At 35.2% G+C, this 18,610-nt stretch overlaps 2 protein-coding genes across 2 annotated transcripts; both read left to right on the forward strand.

Moving 5' to 3' along the window:
* Positions 1-285: 285 nt before the first annotated feature.
* Positions 286-3,560, forward strand: LOC143583900 (alanine--glyoxylate aminotransferase 2 homolog 2, mitochondrial-like). The gene is made up of 9 exons (XM_077066078.1): positions 286-711; positions 1,372-1,602; positions 1,683-1,853; positions 2,001-2,144; positions 2,238-2,417; positions 2,500-2,725; positions 2,950-3,063; positions 3,164-3,250; positions 3,340-3,560. Exons 1-9 carry the CDS (start codon positions 475-477, stop codon positions 3,381-3,383), a joined length of 1,434 nt encoding a protein of 477 aa, XP_076922193.1. The 5' UTR covers positions 286-474; the 3' UTR covers positions 3,384-3,560.
* A 2,941-nt stretch (positions 3,561-6,501) lies between these two features.
* LOC143583890 (regulatory-associated protein of TOR 1-like) lies at positions 6,502-18,237 on the forward strand. Its single transcript, XM_077066073.1, has 23 exons — positions 6,502-7,093; positions 8,873-8,975; positions 9,059-9,141; positions 9,235-9,393; positions 9,479-9,595; positions 9,668-9,828; positions 10,687-10,841; positions 10,933-11,077; positions 11,194-11,272; positions 11,361-11,462; positions 11,552-11,635; positions 11,728-11,838; positions 12,336-12,692; positions 13,622-13,805; positions 13,892-14,467; positions 15,182-15,508; positions 15,601-15,724; positions 15,884-16,008; positions 16,103-16,248; positions 16,317-16,418; positions 16,507-16,592; positions 17,116-17,209; positions 17,285-18,237. Exons 1-23 carry the CDS (start codon positions 6,665-6,667, stop codon positions 17,621-17,623), a joined length of 4,188 nt encoding a protein of 1,395 aa, XP_076922188.1. The 5' UTR covers positions 6,502-6,664; the 3' UTR covers positions 17,624-18,237.
* The last annotated feature ends 373 nt before the right edge of the window (positions 18,238-18,610 follow it).

An 18,610-nucleotide genomic window follows, 5' to 3' on the forward strand; every position in this document is an offset into this window, starting at 1 on the left:
ATAAAATTATGTATGTACTTTTTTAAATATTAATAACATGTAAAAATGAATACAATATTTTTAATAATATACAAAAAAAAATAATAAAAATGTAACCTCTTGTTGTTGACAGATCACTTACGTGTGAAACTCAAATACTATTGTTTTAACACATGTTGCATGTCTATATTAATAAGTGAGTTACAGTCACTGCCAAGTGCCAATTGCCAATTGCCAAACCCATACCGATATATACAATAATTGGTCATTATCTAGAATATTCAATAATAGTAATAATAAAATCCAATTGAATAATAGTGACCTGGCTATATGATTATAAAAATACAAACACATCTACAAACATATAAAAATAATATATACTTTATGTTATAAATGCAATGTATGGTAACATAGAGACGTGACCAAAACATCAACTTATCAACTTATCCCTTAATATTCGTCCAGTTTGATCACTAAACAAACCAATCACCAAATATGCAAAGATTAGTGACGTCAACTTCGAGAGTACTAAGATCAGCAAAGGATCATGTATCATGGTGTCGCCGAGGTTGTTTTTCTTCGGTGCCCGAGCGGGTGGAACCAGGTGTTCCAAATACGTTGCCGCAATTTGATTACTCTCCCCCGCGGTACACGGGGCCTACCGCGGAGGAGATCCTTAAGAAGCGTAAAGAGTTTTTGAGCCCGTCTATGTTTTACTTCTACAAGAAACCGGTGAGTTTGGTTTATATTGTTTATGACTGTTCGTTTAATACATAACCAGTTTTAAGTAGTAAACCGTGAGAATAATAAGTGTGATAACTTATAATATACCACACACAAATGAATATAATAATAAATTCTTCAAAGAGTTGCCGACGAGAAATAGTAATTGCCCAGCCCTTTACCACCCAAGTTGTCGCCCCCAGGCGGTGTTCTCGCCCATAGTCGCCCAATATTTTGGCCCACTACACATTGCCTTAGCGGGTGTGAGGGGTTTGATGTGGGGCCAGACTTTGTTCTAACCAATCAAACCACTCAACTACAACTTTTTAAATAATAATGTTTTTTAGTTAAACTATTACAAGTTAGAGAGAAAAGTTAATGAGACCCGCCATGCCTATGTGACATTGACGTGTAAATCACTTTTTTTAAAATTTTAGCTAAACTAGTACATAATCTAATAGTGATCTTACAATAAACCCTAGCTAATATGTTCTCTCTAAAAGAGAATATATTAGTTACGATATATTGTCATACAATATAACCAGTTAACATTTAATACATCTCGAAGTTTTCATTATTTTATAGGGAGTATTTGTTTTCTACTGAGTGAAGATATTAAATATCATGTTATCTAGTTAATAATACAAGTGTTTTATATGTTGAAAACAGTTAAATATTGTTCATGGAAAGATGCAATATTTGTTTGATGAGAATGGGAGAAGATACCTTGATGGATTTGGAGGCATTGCCACAGTAAGTTGTGGTCATGGTCACCCTGATGTGGTTCAAGCCATAATAAACCAAGTCACCAACATACAACACTCCACCATCCTATACCTTAACCATGCCATAGCCGATTTTGCCGAAGCACTCGCCTCAAAGATGCCCGGTGATCTCAAGGTTAATATATATAGCATATCAAAACGAGTTAATTAGCATTCGATTTGATTGTATGTTAAGTTTGGTTGCATTCTTGGCAGGTTGTGTTTTTTACTAATTCGGGTACCGAGGCAAACGAGTTAGCGTTGATGATCGCAAGGCTATACACCGGGTGTCAAGATGTTATATCGTTGAGGAACGCGTATCATGGTAACGCGGCTGGGACAATGGGGGCTACTGCAATGCATAACTGGAAATTTAATGTTGTCCAGGTAATTAAAATGTTTTGTATTTTGTAACACAAAACTCATGTTATTTATGTATTTGTTGTTATTAAACATTAACATAAGTACACTATACAACTTTTCAAATGAATTGTGGATTTCATTTTATTCATTTATGATGTTTTGGATAACTAGACTGGGGTGCACCACACGCAAAATCCGGATCCTTATAGAGGAACATTTGGTTCGGATGGAGAAAAGTACGCTAAGGATGTCGAAGATTTAATCCAGTTTGGAACGTCGGGTCATGTTGCCGGTTTTATTTTCGAAGCGATTCAGGTAAACCATTTTTTTTATTTTGTTTGTTTTAACTTTAACATCTTTTGTTGAATTTATTGATGCTCAATCCATAAGGTTTTTCTTTAATGGTAGGGGGTTGGGGGAATTGTCGAATTGGCCCCGAGTTACTTAACTAGTGCTTATACTACCATAAAGAAGGCCGGAGGGCTCGTGATTGCTGATGAGGTTCAATGTGGATTTGCTCGAACCGGGAGCAACTTTTGGGGGTTTCAAAACCATGGCATTGTGCCTGATATAGTCACAATGGCAAAGGTATTTTGTTAGTGTGATAGTTTGTCAGTCTGGTTGAGTTGACTCAAAACACTTATTAAAGTATTTTATGTTTTTTTCATAGGGTATCGGAAATGGGATTCCTCTAGGCGCCGTAGTAACAACCCCAGAGATTGCGGCGGTTCTAACCCGTAGAAATTATTTTAATACGTTTGGAGGGAACCCGGTTAGCACTGCGGCCGGCCATGCGGTTCTCAAAGTTATTGAGAAAGAAAAACTTCAAGAGAATGCACATGTTGTTGGATCCTACTTAAAGGAACGTCTATGTGCCCTCAAAGATAAGCATGAAAGTAAGTGTGACATAATTTTAATGAAATGCACATTATGTTTGGTTTTAATGTTTTATAACTAAACCGGTCGTCTTAGTGGTACACTAGTTGGTTTAGTGGTACTTAACTAGACCAATTTGTTGATGTTTTCCGGTCTAGTTTGGTCCTAACTTCTAAGAACAATGTGTAAAACCATATTTTACTTTTTTTTTTGATAAGTTTGGTGAATTTATTGTTTATGGAAGTTATCGGGGATGTACGGGGAAGAGGGTTGATACTAGGAGTCGAACTTGTGACCGATCGAAAATCAAAAACTCCGGCAAATGCAGAAGTATTGGAAGTGATGGAGAACATGAAAGGTATGAATAATATTTGACTTGATATATAATCTAACAAGTCTTTTATTTATTATATATATATTTTTTTGTATGAATCATTTGAGAGGTCATGTTATTGCAGATTTAGGGGTACTAATTGGTAAAGGTGGATATTATGGTAATGTTTTTAGAATCACTCCACCATTATGCTTCAACAAACAAGATGCAGGTGTGTTACTATTTAAAATTTTAATCATTTTAATATCTTTTTATTATAAATCATTTGTTAAATTCTTTGAATTTTTTCCTTCTTTTTAGATTTTCTTGTGGATGTTATGGACTACTCGATGTCGAAGCTTTGAGGACTTGGTACCGAAAGCATGTTGAATATTAATATTATTCACTATCGTATGAAGGTCGACACCTCGTCGACTCAACAAATTACTGTGTTAAAAGAACATGTTACAAACTTGTTTTCTTTCATTTTCACTGTGTAAAAATGTTTACCAGGGCATTTCACTTATTGCACAAATACTATGTTTCCTCTTAATACCATGTCTTGGACCTCACAAACCAAGTGATTATAATTTACGTTCTAACAAGTGGTTCGATGAGCACAATTCTGGTTTGTTGAGCGTATATCTCGTTGGTTATGATCTAGCGCGTCAAACATGTTTTGATTTATCGCGAAGTTGTTACGTTTAATAATAATGGGTTAGTGTAACATATGGCAAGTGTGACATGGTATGCTAAGAATTATTTTGATATTATTATTGTAGATCTCTCCTGGATTGAAAACTTTGAAGGCTTTTACACCTGTAAATTTATAGTACATGGGCCAACTAATAGATAAGTTGGTCCAAACTTGACCCAACATATATCATTAGTTTCAGATATGGTTGTAACCGAACTGAATCAAATCGTGCACAACCTTATGTCACCAAATTATCGGTTTTTGTTTTACTTTTGGCATTTTTAACCTTTTATTATATCGAGTAATTTAGCTATTTTACAGTCATTTAGTAGGTCTACTTATATTTAGATGCTAATATAAGAAGCGTTATAGGGGTTGCTGATATGACTAGTTTATTTGGTCTAAGAAAATATATACTTAGATTAAGATTATGTGTTATAGTTTAACTAGCAAATACTAGTTGAAACGTCACATCAATGTCATGTTACTGTCACGTAGACAGTGAGTTTTAACTTTTAACTGATCAACATTTTAACAAGTGTGTTGTGAGTTAACTTGATTTGTATTTAAATTAAAGTCAAAAGTAAATATTGGAAATGAATTAAAAACGTGACAATAACTTTGACTTTCTAATGCATTTATAGGAACCTTTTTTTTTTTGAACGGCCAACTAAGTAACGCCGGGTACTCCGTACGTGGCCCCCATTGGCTAAAGATAGCCCGAGCCGGCCACTAGTCCGGACGGACGGAGCCCCTAGCGGTCCACCTGTTGAGGGATTCACCGGATAAAACCCGACCCCACGCCCGCCAAACGACACGACAGCAAGGAGCCGGTAAAACCGGGTGAGATCAGGACTCGAACCCTGGCAAGCCATGGTCATCCCTCATATAGATTGGTGATAGTGGGGTTTGAACCCCCTACCTCTCACTAGTAAAGTGAGTGCTCTACTATTGAGCCACATCCAATTTATGCATTTATAGGAACTTTAATATCTTAATTGATTATGTTAATTTCAAATAAGGTATGTAGGTTCAAATAAATAAGCTAAAAAGACATTTTATAAAAATAGAGTCGAGGGAAGGAGAGTCTTATGTTATGTTTAATAAAACATATTATTTTTCTTTTTAAAAGTAAAAATTACCGTTCTTCTTTCTTCTTTTATTCTGTGAACGACAATTAGGCTAAACATTGTAGATTTGTGGGAGAACGTCTTACCGACAATTAGGGGTTGATGGGGACATCATTAAGGCGGGTTGCCGACGTTGAGTGGTGTTAACCCATAACGACTGACTTTAGAGGGTCCACGAATTTTATTCATAATGTCAAAAACTACTAGTGACTTGATTAGATAGTAAATGAAGCACACCTTTTAATTGTTTGATCTTAAATGTTATAACTTAATTAATTTGATTTGACTGGTGATATAAAATGTTATCTACGTAAAATGATAAAGAGACATGTCTAGTTAGTTATAGAATAGGTAAATATAAAATTGTGGCCACAAGCAAAGCTTAAAACCAATCATGCCTTAATTACTGTTGTGATTTTCATTGACATACAGTACCGAGTAATAAATATATACATGTCACATCTAGACACTGAATTATAAGTTCGTTACCACGTTATCGTGCAGCTTGTCTTTTGGTCCAGTGCCATGAGAGTGATTGTTAAGGCTTGAGATCGTTAGTATTTTAGGTTCAAGACCTGATTCACGGGGATTTTTTCACAACGGTGGGTTTCCTCCTTGATGACGTTCCCGGGTGAGTCAGGACTGGAGTGTTAAAATTAGTGTGAACAACTTGTATCCCGTCTCAAGAAGACTTACTCGAGTATTGGAGATGATTCCAGATGTTGTTAAAAATAAAACCACGGTATCCTCTTCATGGCGTGATTAATAAAAAAGATGAACACCTATCAACCTATAATAAATGTAAATAGGAGATATCATTATAATTTAGATGTTTTAAGTTAGCTTGACATTTGTTAACTCAACAATGATGTAAAACACATAAAAATTCAAGCGTTGATATTAGAACATGATGCGTCTGTAAAACACATAAACACATCTCTTTTTCATATATTTTCTCTGCATACATAATAATTTTTTTTAGTTGCTAGCATAAACTTTATATCTACTCTTAAATTCACACCACTCGTTTATAACATGACTAGAACCTATGACTTCTTTGGAAAGAGGACAACTTACATCATACAATGATACATCCGAGTGGTAAAGTGTAATCATTCGTTAAATTTAATTGATTTCTAGTTAATAAACCGAAGACTTTAATTTGTAATTAAGTCAAGCCGGGGTGGGTTCGTGTTCGATCTCAAAATTAAACGAGGCAGCCCGGCTCGGCTCGAGCTTGAAGTAAAACGAGCCTATGATCGAGCCAACGAGCGGAGCCATGACTCGAGCCGAGTTGAGGTCGAGCTTGGCTCTGTTACAAAAATGAGCCAGCTTGACTCAGGTCGTTTCAAATCAAATTTTTTTTACTACTTTTATTCAAACCTTTATCAAATAAATCACGAGCCCGAGCTTCAAAACACAAACTTTTTAAACAGCTCAACCTACAACAGGTTAACATATAATAATAATAATAATAATAATATCCCCTCTCTCTCTCTCTCTCTAAACACTGTCTTTCTTTCTTTGTTTCTCTCGTCTGTTGTGTTGAGCCGCACTACTACTTCTACTGTACATGCTGCTTGCTTCTTCTTCTTCTTCTTAATATCTTTAGGGTTTCATCTTCATCTCAATATCTAATCACTTATTATTAACTTATTATTATTATTAGCCCTTATACTTCAATCATCCACCATCACTTCCAATTCAATCCAATCCAATTCACATACCTAGGGTTTATACTTCTAATTCAATCATCTCCATGTGCCGTTGGAACACCGGCTTCGTTGATTAGCTACCGATTCAGTTGATTCGAATTGTAATGGCATTGGGCGATTTCATGGAATCTAGGTTTTCACTTTCGAATCACCTCGACCGGTATCCGAATTCGAATTCGAATCCGAATCATATCAATTTGAATTCTACTGTTGTTGTAGTGGATACTAATAGTACTAATAATAATAATGATAATGATAATGATAATGATAATATTAGGGATAGGGATTCGTCTACGGAATCGGTAGTGCAGAGGATGGGGGATTATGGTGGTGGTGGTAGTAGTAATATGGATAGGGAGGATTCCGAGACGGTTGTTAGTAATAATAGTAATACGGTTGTGCCGGCTACTAGTATGGCGTATTTGCCGCAGAATGTTGTGTTGACTGAGCTCAGACATGAGGCGTTTGAGGCGTGTACGCCGTCTGGTCCGGCGGAAAGTGGTTTGGTGTCGAAATGGCGGCCTAAGGATCGGGTAATTCGTTGTTTTTTTTTTCTTTTTTTTGCGTTTTAATGATTGTATATGATCAGTATGTTAGCAGTAGGCGCCTTTTTAGTTAACAAGATATGTGCTTGCAGGTTATTTTCAACTTAATATGATATTAATGTTGGATATTAGGGAAAAGTGGTCTCATTTTGTTGTTTTTTATAATAATTAGGGGTTGCTTTTTTAGTGAACAAGATATATGCTTGCAGCTTATTTTTAACTTAATATGATATTGGCGTTGGGTATTAGGGAAAAGTGGTCTCATTTTGTTGTTTTTTTTATAATCAGGGGTTGCTTTTTTAGTAAAGATATATGCTTGCAGCTTATTTTGTATTAAACTTAACTTGTTAGTTTCAACAAACTTGCAGAAGGTTCTGTTTTTGTAAGGCTAAAGCAGGCAACTTTAGATGTTCGAATCAACTGTTTTTGTAATGCTTGTAGCTTCTTGCATTTTTTATTATCAGGAGTTGCTTTTTTAGTGAACAAGATATATGCTTGCAGCTTATTTTCAATTAGTATGATATTAGGGTTGGATACTAGGCAAAAGTGGTCTCATTTTGTTAGTCAGGATTCATGTGGTTATAAAGTTCTTTGTTTTAGAGATTGCAGAAGGTTCTATTTTTGTAATGCTAAATCAGCCAACTTAGTATGTTCAAGTTAATTGTGTCAGTAGCAGAAACCTTTGTTTTTTAGATACTTTTAGTGAGTGTGTAATCATGTGATTGCAAGATCTGTTCTTTTTTTTCATATTATAATCCATAACACTGGGGGTAGTGTCGTATAGTTGTTGCCTTGTTTTGTGGCTTTAGCTAGGAACAAGTTCATGATGGACTTGTGGGATGATGTTTAATAATATAATATCGCTAATGAAATCATGTTGATTAATGAGAAGTGAAGGTTATGGAGAAACACTTTAGGATCTAAATATGTTAGAGCATTCACATATCATTCCTTACAAGTACATCAATCATTTCTCTGTAATTTAGGGAAATTTTTAGGTTTTAATCAAATTTGACACTACATCCTATTCTCCAAAACATCAATCAAGTTTAGGGACTCACTTTCTGTTCTAATATTTAGGGACTCACTTTTTATCCCTTATATTTATTCCCTGTATTTTTTTATGAGGAGTTGTGAGTGGAAGAAAGAGAAAAGTAATAACAAGGAATAAAGAAGTATTACTCAACTGAGTAGAGGGATAGATATGGGGAATAGGATGTAGAATGGTTTTAAAAGATGAATACATATTGATTAATGTGAGTATTAAAAGTATTTTAAGGTCACACTGGTTATAACTTATATAAGACAGGTTACATATTGGCTAAGATTAGATTAGCAGGGATTTACATCTGAAAGTAATGCATACAGTTGACTGCTAATCATTTTCTTACAGGCAAATTAGTTATTGCTTAATAATCAGATTATATTGTTAAGCAACTGCTCTAGGTTTTGCTCACATTTTAGACTTATTGTAATATCAACCTAAAACATGGACGAGTCAAAACACACTTACAGCTCCACTATCTAGAAATTCTTAAAACAAAGGCGAGATTGTGTTTTGAGGTTTATTAAAGCAGGCAGCTTAATGCAGTGTTGCAGTTGGAAGTATATATAAACTAATGGAACTTACAATTTTATAGTGTTATCACAAGTTTTTTATATAACTAATAAGAAGCTATTAGGCTATGAACTGCAGATGAAAACAGGATATAAGCTTTATTTATTCACTTCTCTAGTTAGATTTAATTTTTTTGTTATGAACTGCAGATGAAAACAGGATGTGTTGCCCTTGTGCTATGTTTAAATATTAGTGTGGACCCACCTGATGTTATAAAGATTTCACCTTGTGCCAGATTGGAGTGCTGGATAGGTATAACTGTAATGTTCATGTTTCCTCTTTTTGTTGATTATAAATGTCTATTATTCTAATTTCATTTTCGTTTTTATATCCAGACCCATTCTCTATGGCGCCTCAAAAAGCACTTGAAACAATTGGGAAGACATTAAATATTCAGTATGAAAGATGGCAACCTAAGGTGAGAGATTATTGCTTAATTACAATTTACACCATATAACACTCAAAAATATCTATGCAACTATCATCTTAACTTTACCGAACATTGAAACAGGCCAGATACAAATGTCAGTTAGACCCGACAGTGGAAGAAGTGAAGAAACTCTGTACCACGTGTCGAAAATATGCAAAATCTGAAAGGGTTTTATTTCATTATAATGGTCATGGTGTACCTAAGCCAACTGCCAATGGTGAAATATGGTTTTTTAACAGGGTAATATATATTCTATATTTTGAGTCTTTTTGTGCCCTTGTTAAAATTAGTTTTGCTAGACTAAGCCTTTGCTTTTGTGTTGTAGAGTTATACACAGTATATACCTTTACCGATCAGCGACCTTGATTCGTGGTTGAAGACTCCATCGATATATGTCTTTGACTGTTCGGCTGCAGGGTTGATAGTCAATGCCTTCATTGAGGTATCACATATTTGCTAAATTTTGACATCATTAGTATTTTATTCTAAATTTTTAATTGCATTAATTTTGTAGCTTCAAGATTGGACTCCATCAAGTTCTTCAGGAACTTCACCACGTGACTGTATTTTACTCGCAGCTTGTGAAGCACATGAGACCTTACCACAAAGTCACGAGTTTCCTGCTGATGTGTTTACTTCTTGCCTTACAACCCCTATTAAGATGGCATTGAGATGGTAAATACTCTTTCAAATCATTCTGTTATTTCCAAAATAATCAAGTTAAGAGGTGAAAATGGGTTTGGGTCAAAACTGTTGGCTCAGATCTTTCTTGATAAACAACACAAACAAGATCATGACTCTTTCATAATATTGAATAAACTTTCACGCCAATTACATGAACTCTAATCATTTATGTATGCTTAATAACTTCCCAACATACCTAATACCTAGGACTGTAAACTGCTAGGTAAACGTGCAATTAAATCAAGCAATTTAACTGATAAACACAACTGATAAGTTAAATCTATCTTTATACTCTTTTACGGTTTAGTCAGACAGCATTCGCATAAGAATCCTATTTAGATCATGTGTGAATTTTGAATGGCTAAAATCGTAAGAACTTTGAAAGATAGGTTTAGTTATTAGCTATACTAATTTTAATTTGTTTGATTAAATAGATGGTTTGGGTCCATGTATTGGTGTGAAAGTTTTTTCAATTTTAAAGAAAGAGACGTGATCTTAGTTTGATCACAAAATCCAGTAAACATTAACTGATAACAGATAAACATAACTAATAATCTAAACCTATCTTTTAAACTTCTTACGATTTAGCCCTTCAACATTCACACATTAACTAATTAGGATTATCTTCCAATAAAAACATGCATTGTTTTTTGGTAGTTGGTTGGTTAGAGACGTGGCAAAAGGTCAAAATGGGTTTGGATTAAAAGTTCAAAAAAAGTTGATTTTAGTATGCGTTGATACGAATCCGGTCCTGTTGACTTTATATGCTCACAAAGTTACATAATATTAATACACGACTCACTTGATTCATGGTACACACTGATCTTATGATAGCATTTAACTCTCCAGGTTTTGCACCCGTTCTTTACTACACGAGTCACTTGATTATTCACTTATAGACCGAATCCCCGGTCGTCAAACCGACCGTAAAACACTGCTTGGTGAGCTGAACTGGATTTTTACTGCAGTTACGGATACAATCGCCTGGAATGTTCTGCCACATGGTATTGATAATTCGATGGCAATACTACTCTTTTTATGCTTCTAGTTCTCTGTTTCAAGCACTTGATTTTAATAATTCATTATCTTTTGCAGATTTATTTCAGAGATTATTCAGGCAAGATCTGTTGGTTGCAAGTTTGTTTCGAAACTTTTTACTTGCTGAGAGAATTATGCGCTCTGCAAATTGTTTACCTGTTTCTTATCCAATGTTGCCTCCAACTCATCAGCATCATATGTGGTAGGCACGTGCATTTATTTACACTGTCACAATATGCTGCTCTTTAAAATACCCAAGGCATGTTGGTAATTTTTTTTATTAATATAGTTATGGCTCTCTAATCATGTGAATTGCAGGGATGCATGGGATATGGCTGCTGAAATCTGTCTTTCTCAGCTTCCAGCATTGCTGGAGGACCCTAATGCAGAGTTTCAGGTATGCAATTTGCATAACTAAGTTGCTTTAGTTAGATTTGCATAAAGTTGCTGAATAATTTTTAATCTGGTACTTTTTTTTGGGTCAGCCGAGTCCTTTTTTCACAGAACAGTTGAAAGCATTTGAAGTGTGGCTCACTCATGGTTCTGAACATAAGAAACCGCCTGAGCAGTTGCCTATTGTTCTCCAGGTATCTAAAATTTGAATGAACTAATATAGCTAGTAGCTAATAACCCATTTTCGAAAATTGATGACTGATAAAAATGTGTTACTGTTTAGGTTTTACTCAGTCAATGCCATAGATCTCATGCACTTGTACTTCTTGGAAAATTTCTTGATATGGGTCCATGGGCTGTTGATTTGGTAGGTTGTTTTATCTTAAAAGGAATAATCTTCATTGGCACGTGACAAGTTATTAATGGCATCTTATAAAGATATATATATTTTAATTATAGGCCTTGTCAGTTGGAATCTTTCCATATGTTTTGAAGCTATTGCAGACGACTACACCTGAACTTAGACAAATTCTTGTGTTCATCTGGACAAAGATTCTAGCACTTGATAAGGTAACTAAAAGCTGTTGAGGTCAGATTTAGTGAGAGAGAAGATAGGTATTTTATTGATCATATATTGATGTGTTACGAATATAATGAACTAACTACACTTATATATAAGAGGAACAAACACAAGTGTGTTAGTTGGATCAACTAAATTTTACTACCTCTGATAAACTAAATAGAGTCAGCATAAGTCAAAAGATCACTCTAATAGTAACTTATAATGATGGGTGGGTACCGTGGGTTGGATAACATGTCAAAATGGCTAATCGTCCTTCAATATTACATGTCGTGATGTCAAAACGGCTTATCTTCCTTCAATATTTTATGTGCCAAATGTGGTTAAGTTTAGATTACTTTCATAAAAAAACTATTAAGTGAACATTTAGATAGCCGATAAGCCGAACCAACCCATTCGTAAGTAAAAATGTTGAATTGCCATCTTTGTATTTCTTTTCACATAGCATGATAGTGTTGACTGAAGTCAAACTTTTTTTATATGACAGTCATGCCAGGTGGATCTGGTGAAGGATGGGGGCCACACATATTTCATCAGATTCTTGGATAGTGTTGAAGCATACCCCGAACAACGAGCCATGGCTGCATTTGTTTTAACTGTCATTGTTGATGGTCACAGAAAGGGTCAAGAAGCTTGTATTGAAGCTAACCTAATTCATGTGTGTTTAAAGCATCTTCAAAGTGGTTCAGTCCCCAATGACACTCATACCGAACCACTGTTTTTACAGTGGCTATGTCTTTGTTTGGGAAAACTTTGGGAAGATTTCACAGAAGCACAAATTATAGCCCTGCAGTCTAATGCTCCTGCTGTATTTTCACCTCTACTTTCTGAGCCACAACCTGAGGTTTGCTAATCATTACACTTTCTAGATGTTTTTTGTGTTCCATTTTAGCAGTACTCATTTATGTACCATTTTTTGTTATTTATTTTTGGGAAAAACTTTACACAACAGTAACCAAGGTTTTCCAATTGTTCCGCTAAAGTCATTGAAAGTTTTTTAGTTCCTCTAAAGCTAATCGACCTTCTATTAGGTATTTCAGTACTGTATGATTTTTTTTATAAAGGTTAGATTTTTATAATTTAATGAAATCAAGGCAAATGTAACATGTATGACTCTTGGTTACTGTTTTATGATTACTTTTTACAAATCGACGTGAAATATATGAATTTGTTGTAACCATATAGTTAATTGTTTAATTAAAGTTGAATTGGAAAAGAACAATCCACTTACTAGTGGACAAGATCCATATATGTTTCCTTTGCCTCACTTGATTTTTTAAAATTGTTTTACATTTACAAAAAAAAGTGCAATATAGGAACACTTAATAAAAGTTGAGTGATTTTAGAGGGACAAAAGTTGACTGACTTTAATGAAACATTTGGGAAACATGGTAACTATTCTGTCGAGTTACCCTAAGTTTATAACACTGCCAATTTTGTCATTTGGTTACATGGTAAATTGTTAAACTTGTTTTATTGACTTTAATGAAAATAAATTCACTTTTTATTGATGTGCCAATATGGTTTATTTTAAATGTACATGCAGACCACAATGTCAACAAATAAACTGGTTTAAGAGATTATGTGTTAATCAAGTGACTAAATTGTAACAGTTTTACAAGCTTCAATGACTAAAATGACTCAAAATAAGTACAAGTTTCAAATCTAACACTATAAAATGTACATTGCTATTTTATAACAAAAGTTTCTTGGATAATGTCAATTGTTGCTTTTTTTTTTCTCCTAATGGTTAGAAAAATAAAATATTTTCAGGTCAGAGCTTCTGCTGTATTTGCATTGGGCACTTTACTTGATGTTGGATTTGATTCATCCCGGGAGGTTGGAGATGATGAACGTGATGATGATGAAAAAGTCGGGGCTGAAATTAGTATTGTTAAAAGCCTTTTGAGTGTTATTTCAGATGGAAGCCCATTAGTTAGGGCTGAGCTGGCAGTAGGTATGTTTTGTTGTTTCAGACAGAAGCCCATTAGTATTGTTAAAACCCCTTTGAATAAATTATTAACGTTCAAACCGAATTTACAGCTCTTGCGCGGTTCGCTTTCGGCCACAATCGAAACCTGAAATCTATAGCTGCAACATATTGGAAACCGCAGCCGAGTTCTTTTCCTTTTACAGTTAGGAATTCAGTTAGCGGTTACAATACTCCGACCCAGTATTCTCAAATTGGCCCGTTGTCACGGGTCGGTGGTGATAGCCAATCAGTTACGAGAGACGGGCGGGTTTCATCCAGTAGCCCACTTGCTGCATCTAGTATTATGCATGGGTCACCACTTTCTGATGACTCATCACAGCACTTGGATCCCGGGAGTCTAAACGATTGTATCACAAACGGACCGACTAATCATGCAAAACCTAGACAGTTAGACAACGCATTGTATACACAATGTGTATCTGCCATGTGCACGTTAGCAAAAGACCCGTCACCGCGGATTTCGAGTATGGGTCGACGGGTTCTTTCCATGATTGGAATCGAACAAGTGGTGACGAAGTCAGCTAAAGCCGCCACAGCCACTGGCGGTCAACGGGTGGGAGAGTCATCAGCCGCCAACAGTCTAGCTGGATTAGCCCGTTCATCTTCTTGGTTTGATATGAATGGAGGTACTTTTCGTCTTAATGTTAATTGTTATACATGCCCTAGTTGAGATCATAAAAGGGCCTGTAAACGAACCGAATGAATACGAACGGGTCATGTTTGTGTTCGTTCGCTTAACTTTAACCTAACAAACGCCCAAATGTGAACATTTATACGACAGGGGTTTCTTGTTCGTGTTTGTTTATGTTCATTCGTTAAATAGTACAAAGTACACACACACGGTTTATGAACACAAATGAATGAATATTACTGAACATAGATGATTGAACACGGACAAGCATAACTGAGAAAACACCAATTAAAAGTATTGGTGAATATAAATATGTTGGGGCTAAAAAGTTAATAAAACTAGACTCTGTTATAGTGGGTGATATTTTAATGTAATAAAATTAGACTTATTTGTAATGGATCTAATAATTTAAATGAATACATTAACAAACAAACACAAACCAAAGAACGTAGACAAACGTTAACGAACATAAATGAACTAACGGAGCATTGTTCACGTTCATTCGTTCATCGGAACAAACAAAAAGTTCTGTTTTTCTTCATTCGTATATTAAATAAGTGCGCACATAAACGAATTTCCTGCCAAATGGTTCATGAACGATTCACAAATTTTTGGTTTGTTTACAGGCCTAGTAATAATATGTGTTTGGATGGTGTTACAAATTATAATGGCCAAGTTTAAAAGTTAAAATATTTTGTATGTGTGTTAGGAACAGGCCATCTACCGTTGACTTTTAGAACACCTCCTGTTAGTCCTCCAAGACCGAGTTATTTGACTGGGATGCGAAGGGTTTGTTCCCTTGAATTCAGACCACATTTAATGGACTCAGGTCTAGCCGACCCACTTTTGGGTTCACATGCGGGCCCTGGTTCATCAGATCGCAGTTTTCTTCCTCAGTCAACTATTTACAACTGGAGCTGCAGCCATTTTTCGAAACCACTTCTTACAGAAAACGAAGACACTGATGAAATTGATATCAAACGTGAAGAAAGGGAAAGACTTGTTTTTGAAAACATCACAAGATGCCAACGCTCATGTAGGTCCCAGATAACACAATTAATTTCATAGTCAATAACTTCCATCTTTAGTTGACTGACTCTATAGTTTATAACTTTATATGTTTTTCAGCTGGTACGAATCTGCATAATCCAATTGCTCGATGGGATACGAAATTTGAAAGCGGTGCTAGAACGGCTTTGCTGCAGCCCTTTTCTCCAATAGTGGTTGCTGCAGATGAGGGTGAATGTATCAGGTCCGCCAGCTGTAGTTTCTTTTTGTTTCTACTTTCTAATACTTGGATTGCATTTTATAACATATGATGAGTATCAATAGTGATATCCAGTTCAAACATATGTTTTTATTTTATTCTTACTTCAAAAACATTCACTAATCCGTGGTCTTATTTCTTTAGAGTATGGAATTATGAGGAAGCAACATTGTTAAACAGTTTCAATAACCACGAATATCCGGATAAAGGGATATCAAAACTTTGTTTGGTGAACGAGCTTGATGAAAGCTTACTGCTTGTAGCCTCAAGTAAGTTATCCATCTTTATATTAATGCTAACTAGCATCGTTTTTTCTTTCCCTTTCAAATATTCTAACTAAGACTATCAATTTGATTAACGCAGGTGATGGAAATGTGCGAATATGGAAAGATTACATTTCTAGAGGCAAACAAAAACTAGTAACCGCATTTTCTTCTATTCATGGTCATAGACCCGGTGTCAGGAGTGTTAATGCTGTAGTGGACTGGCAGCAGCAGTCTGGCTATATGGTAATCAACTTATTTAAAACAATATTAATTTCGAGTCAAATTTTATTAAAGCTATTCGTTCATTGTAGTATGCATCCGGTGAAATTTCATCAACTATGGTATGGGATTTGGATAAAGAGCAACTTTTAACTTCTATACCTCTTGCATCAGATTGCACCATTTCAGCACTGGTAAATTTTTTTTTATTTTTTTTAAAATATATTTTTATTTTTGTCATGACCGGTTCGTAATTTTGTTATTTTTTATTTTTAATTTTAGGCTGCTTCTCAAGTTCACGGGGGTCAATTTACAGCCGGCTTTGTCGACGGTTCTGTTAGATTATATGATATTAGAACGCCTGATGGGTAAATAGTTTTTTTCAAAATTTCTAACCATGTGCTAGTAGGCTTCTAAACGAACCAAACAAACACAAACGGAGCATGTTCGTTTAACTTCAACTGAACAAACGATCGAACATGAACAGTTCAACAAACTGGTTTTCTTGTTTGTGGGGCGTTCGTTAAAAAAAGAGAACTTGTTTGTGTTCGTTAACAGTATAAATGAACAGTTCACGAAGGTAAACGAACAAACATAATTGAACATATAGCTGAGCTAAGATTAGTTAAAGAGTAATGTGAAGAATAATGTTTTGGACTTCAAAAGTTTTCAAAACTAGTCTAAGTTGTAATGGACCAAAAGTTTTTAAAAATGAATATATTAACGAATGTAAACTAACGATCTTAAACAAACGTAAACTAACAAACATAAACGGACTTCTCGTCAAACAGTTCACCGAACCTTTGGTTTGTTTATATTTAAAGTTTGATGTTAGTTTTTTATATGCAATTGTTTTGCGAAGTTTCTATCTAATCGATATGCTTGATTCAGGCTTGTTTGTGTTACCCGCCCCCACACTCGAGCTAATGGTATAGTCGAACGTGTTGTGGGAATCGGTTTTCAACCCGGACTTGATCCAGCTAAGGTAAAAGGCGAAACTTGCTACTTTTTTTAAATTGCTTTATTGTTAAAAACTAAATTACAATCTTTGTCATTTTAGATTGTGAGTGCATCTCAAGCAGGAGACATCCAATTCCTAGATATCAGAAACCAAAGTGATTCCTACTTAACCATCGACGCGCACCGTGGCTCATTAACCGCATTAGCCATACACCGGCATGCACCACTTATAGCTAGTGGCTCAGCCAGACAACTCATAAAAGTCTTCAATCTTGAAGGTGAACAATTAGGCACCATTCGCTACTCGCCAACTTTCATGGCCAAAAAAATCGGGCCTGTTAGCTGTCTAGCTTTCCACCCGTACCAAATATTATTAGCAGCCGGTGCCGTTGATTCGTGTGTTTCCATATATGCTGATGAAATCTCGCCACCACGTTAAACGTAAGCCCACATTCTAGCCTGGTTTCCAATTTCGATCTAGCAGGCTCGTGGGCTGCTTTTGAAATATATATAATACGATTCGTTAAGCCTCCAAGAAGGCGGTTGGTGAGACAATGAAGTGTATTTGGTGGAGGCTTTCAGGAAATAAGTTGATGATGATATATAGGTATAAAGATGGTGTAAATATTTATTTAATTTTCTTTGAATATTGTTTTTCTTTTGTTTAGTGTGCTTGTTTTCTCTAATTTGTAAAAATGTCTCATTCATCTCATGTTTTAAGATCTTTGTGTTTATATATAACTAGTTTGTTAAAAAATATGTCCAGTTTAAATTTATGAGATTCGTTTTCCATGTTTGATACATATAAGATAGTGGCCTTTTCGGAGATGTATCCGAATGATATTAGTAATGAAAAGATGATGTATTTTAGGTGATCGTACGGCCTTCTATCACATTTTAAAAAAAGATGATAAATTTGCAAGATTGAATGGAATGTGTGACCGTGTTTATGTAATGGTGAAAACCGAAAAGCACACCACTTTTCCTTTAGTTTATCGAATATTGAAGCTAGTGTTGGTTTTATCGACTGCAACCGCAACTGTTGAAATATGTTTTTTTCTAAAATAAAGCTTATCAATGCGGGTGTGCGCAAACAAATGGGTGATGAGTATTTGAACAATGCTTTAATTTTTGCAGTCGAAAAATAAACGCTTGATAAAATAAAAAATTAGGGTGTAATGGCTAAACTTCAAGCTTTCAAAAACCGAAGATGAGAAATTGTTTAGTTTACATTGTATGTGTTACGGTAAAAAAAAATTGAACGTTACCCCTGAGATTTATGTCTAAAGATCTGCCACTGCTGCTACTCGAGATCATCTCGTGAAAAAGTTCATTCGAGCCAAGCCTAAATGAGCCCGAGCCCCGAGCTCAATCCTTGAATTAAGCTTGTTTATTAAATGAGCCCGAGCTTCACTTGTCGATCGAG

Source organism: Bidens hawaiensis, unplaced genomic scaffold (genome assembly GCF_021521415.1).
Source record: "Bidens hawaiensis isolate Kalapana, Puna unplaced genomic scaffold, B.hawaiensis_p1.1 tig00032715_1, whole genome shotgun sequence".
In the NCBI taxonomy this organism is placed as follows: domain Eukaryota; kingdom Viridiplantae; phylum Streptophyta; class Magnoliopsida; order Asterales; family Asteraceae; genus Bidens; species Bidens hawaiensis.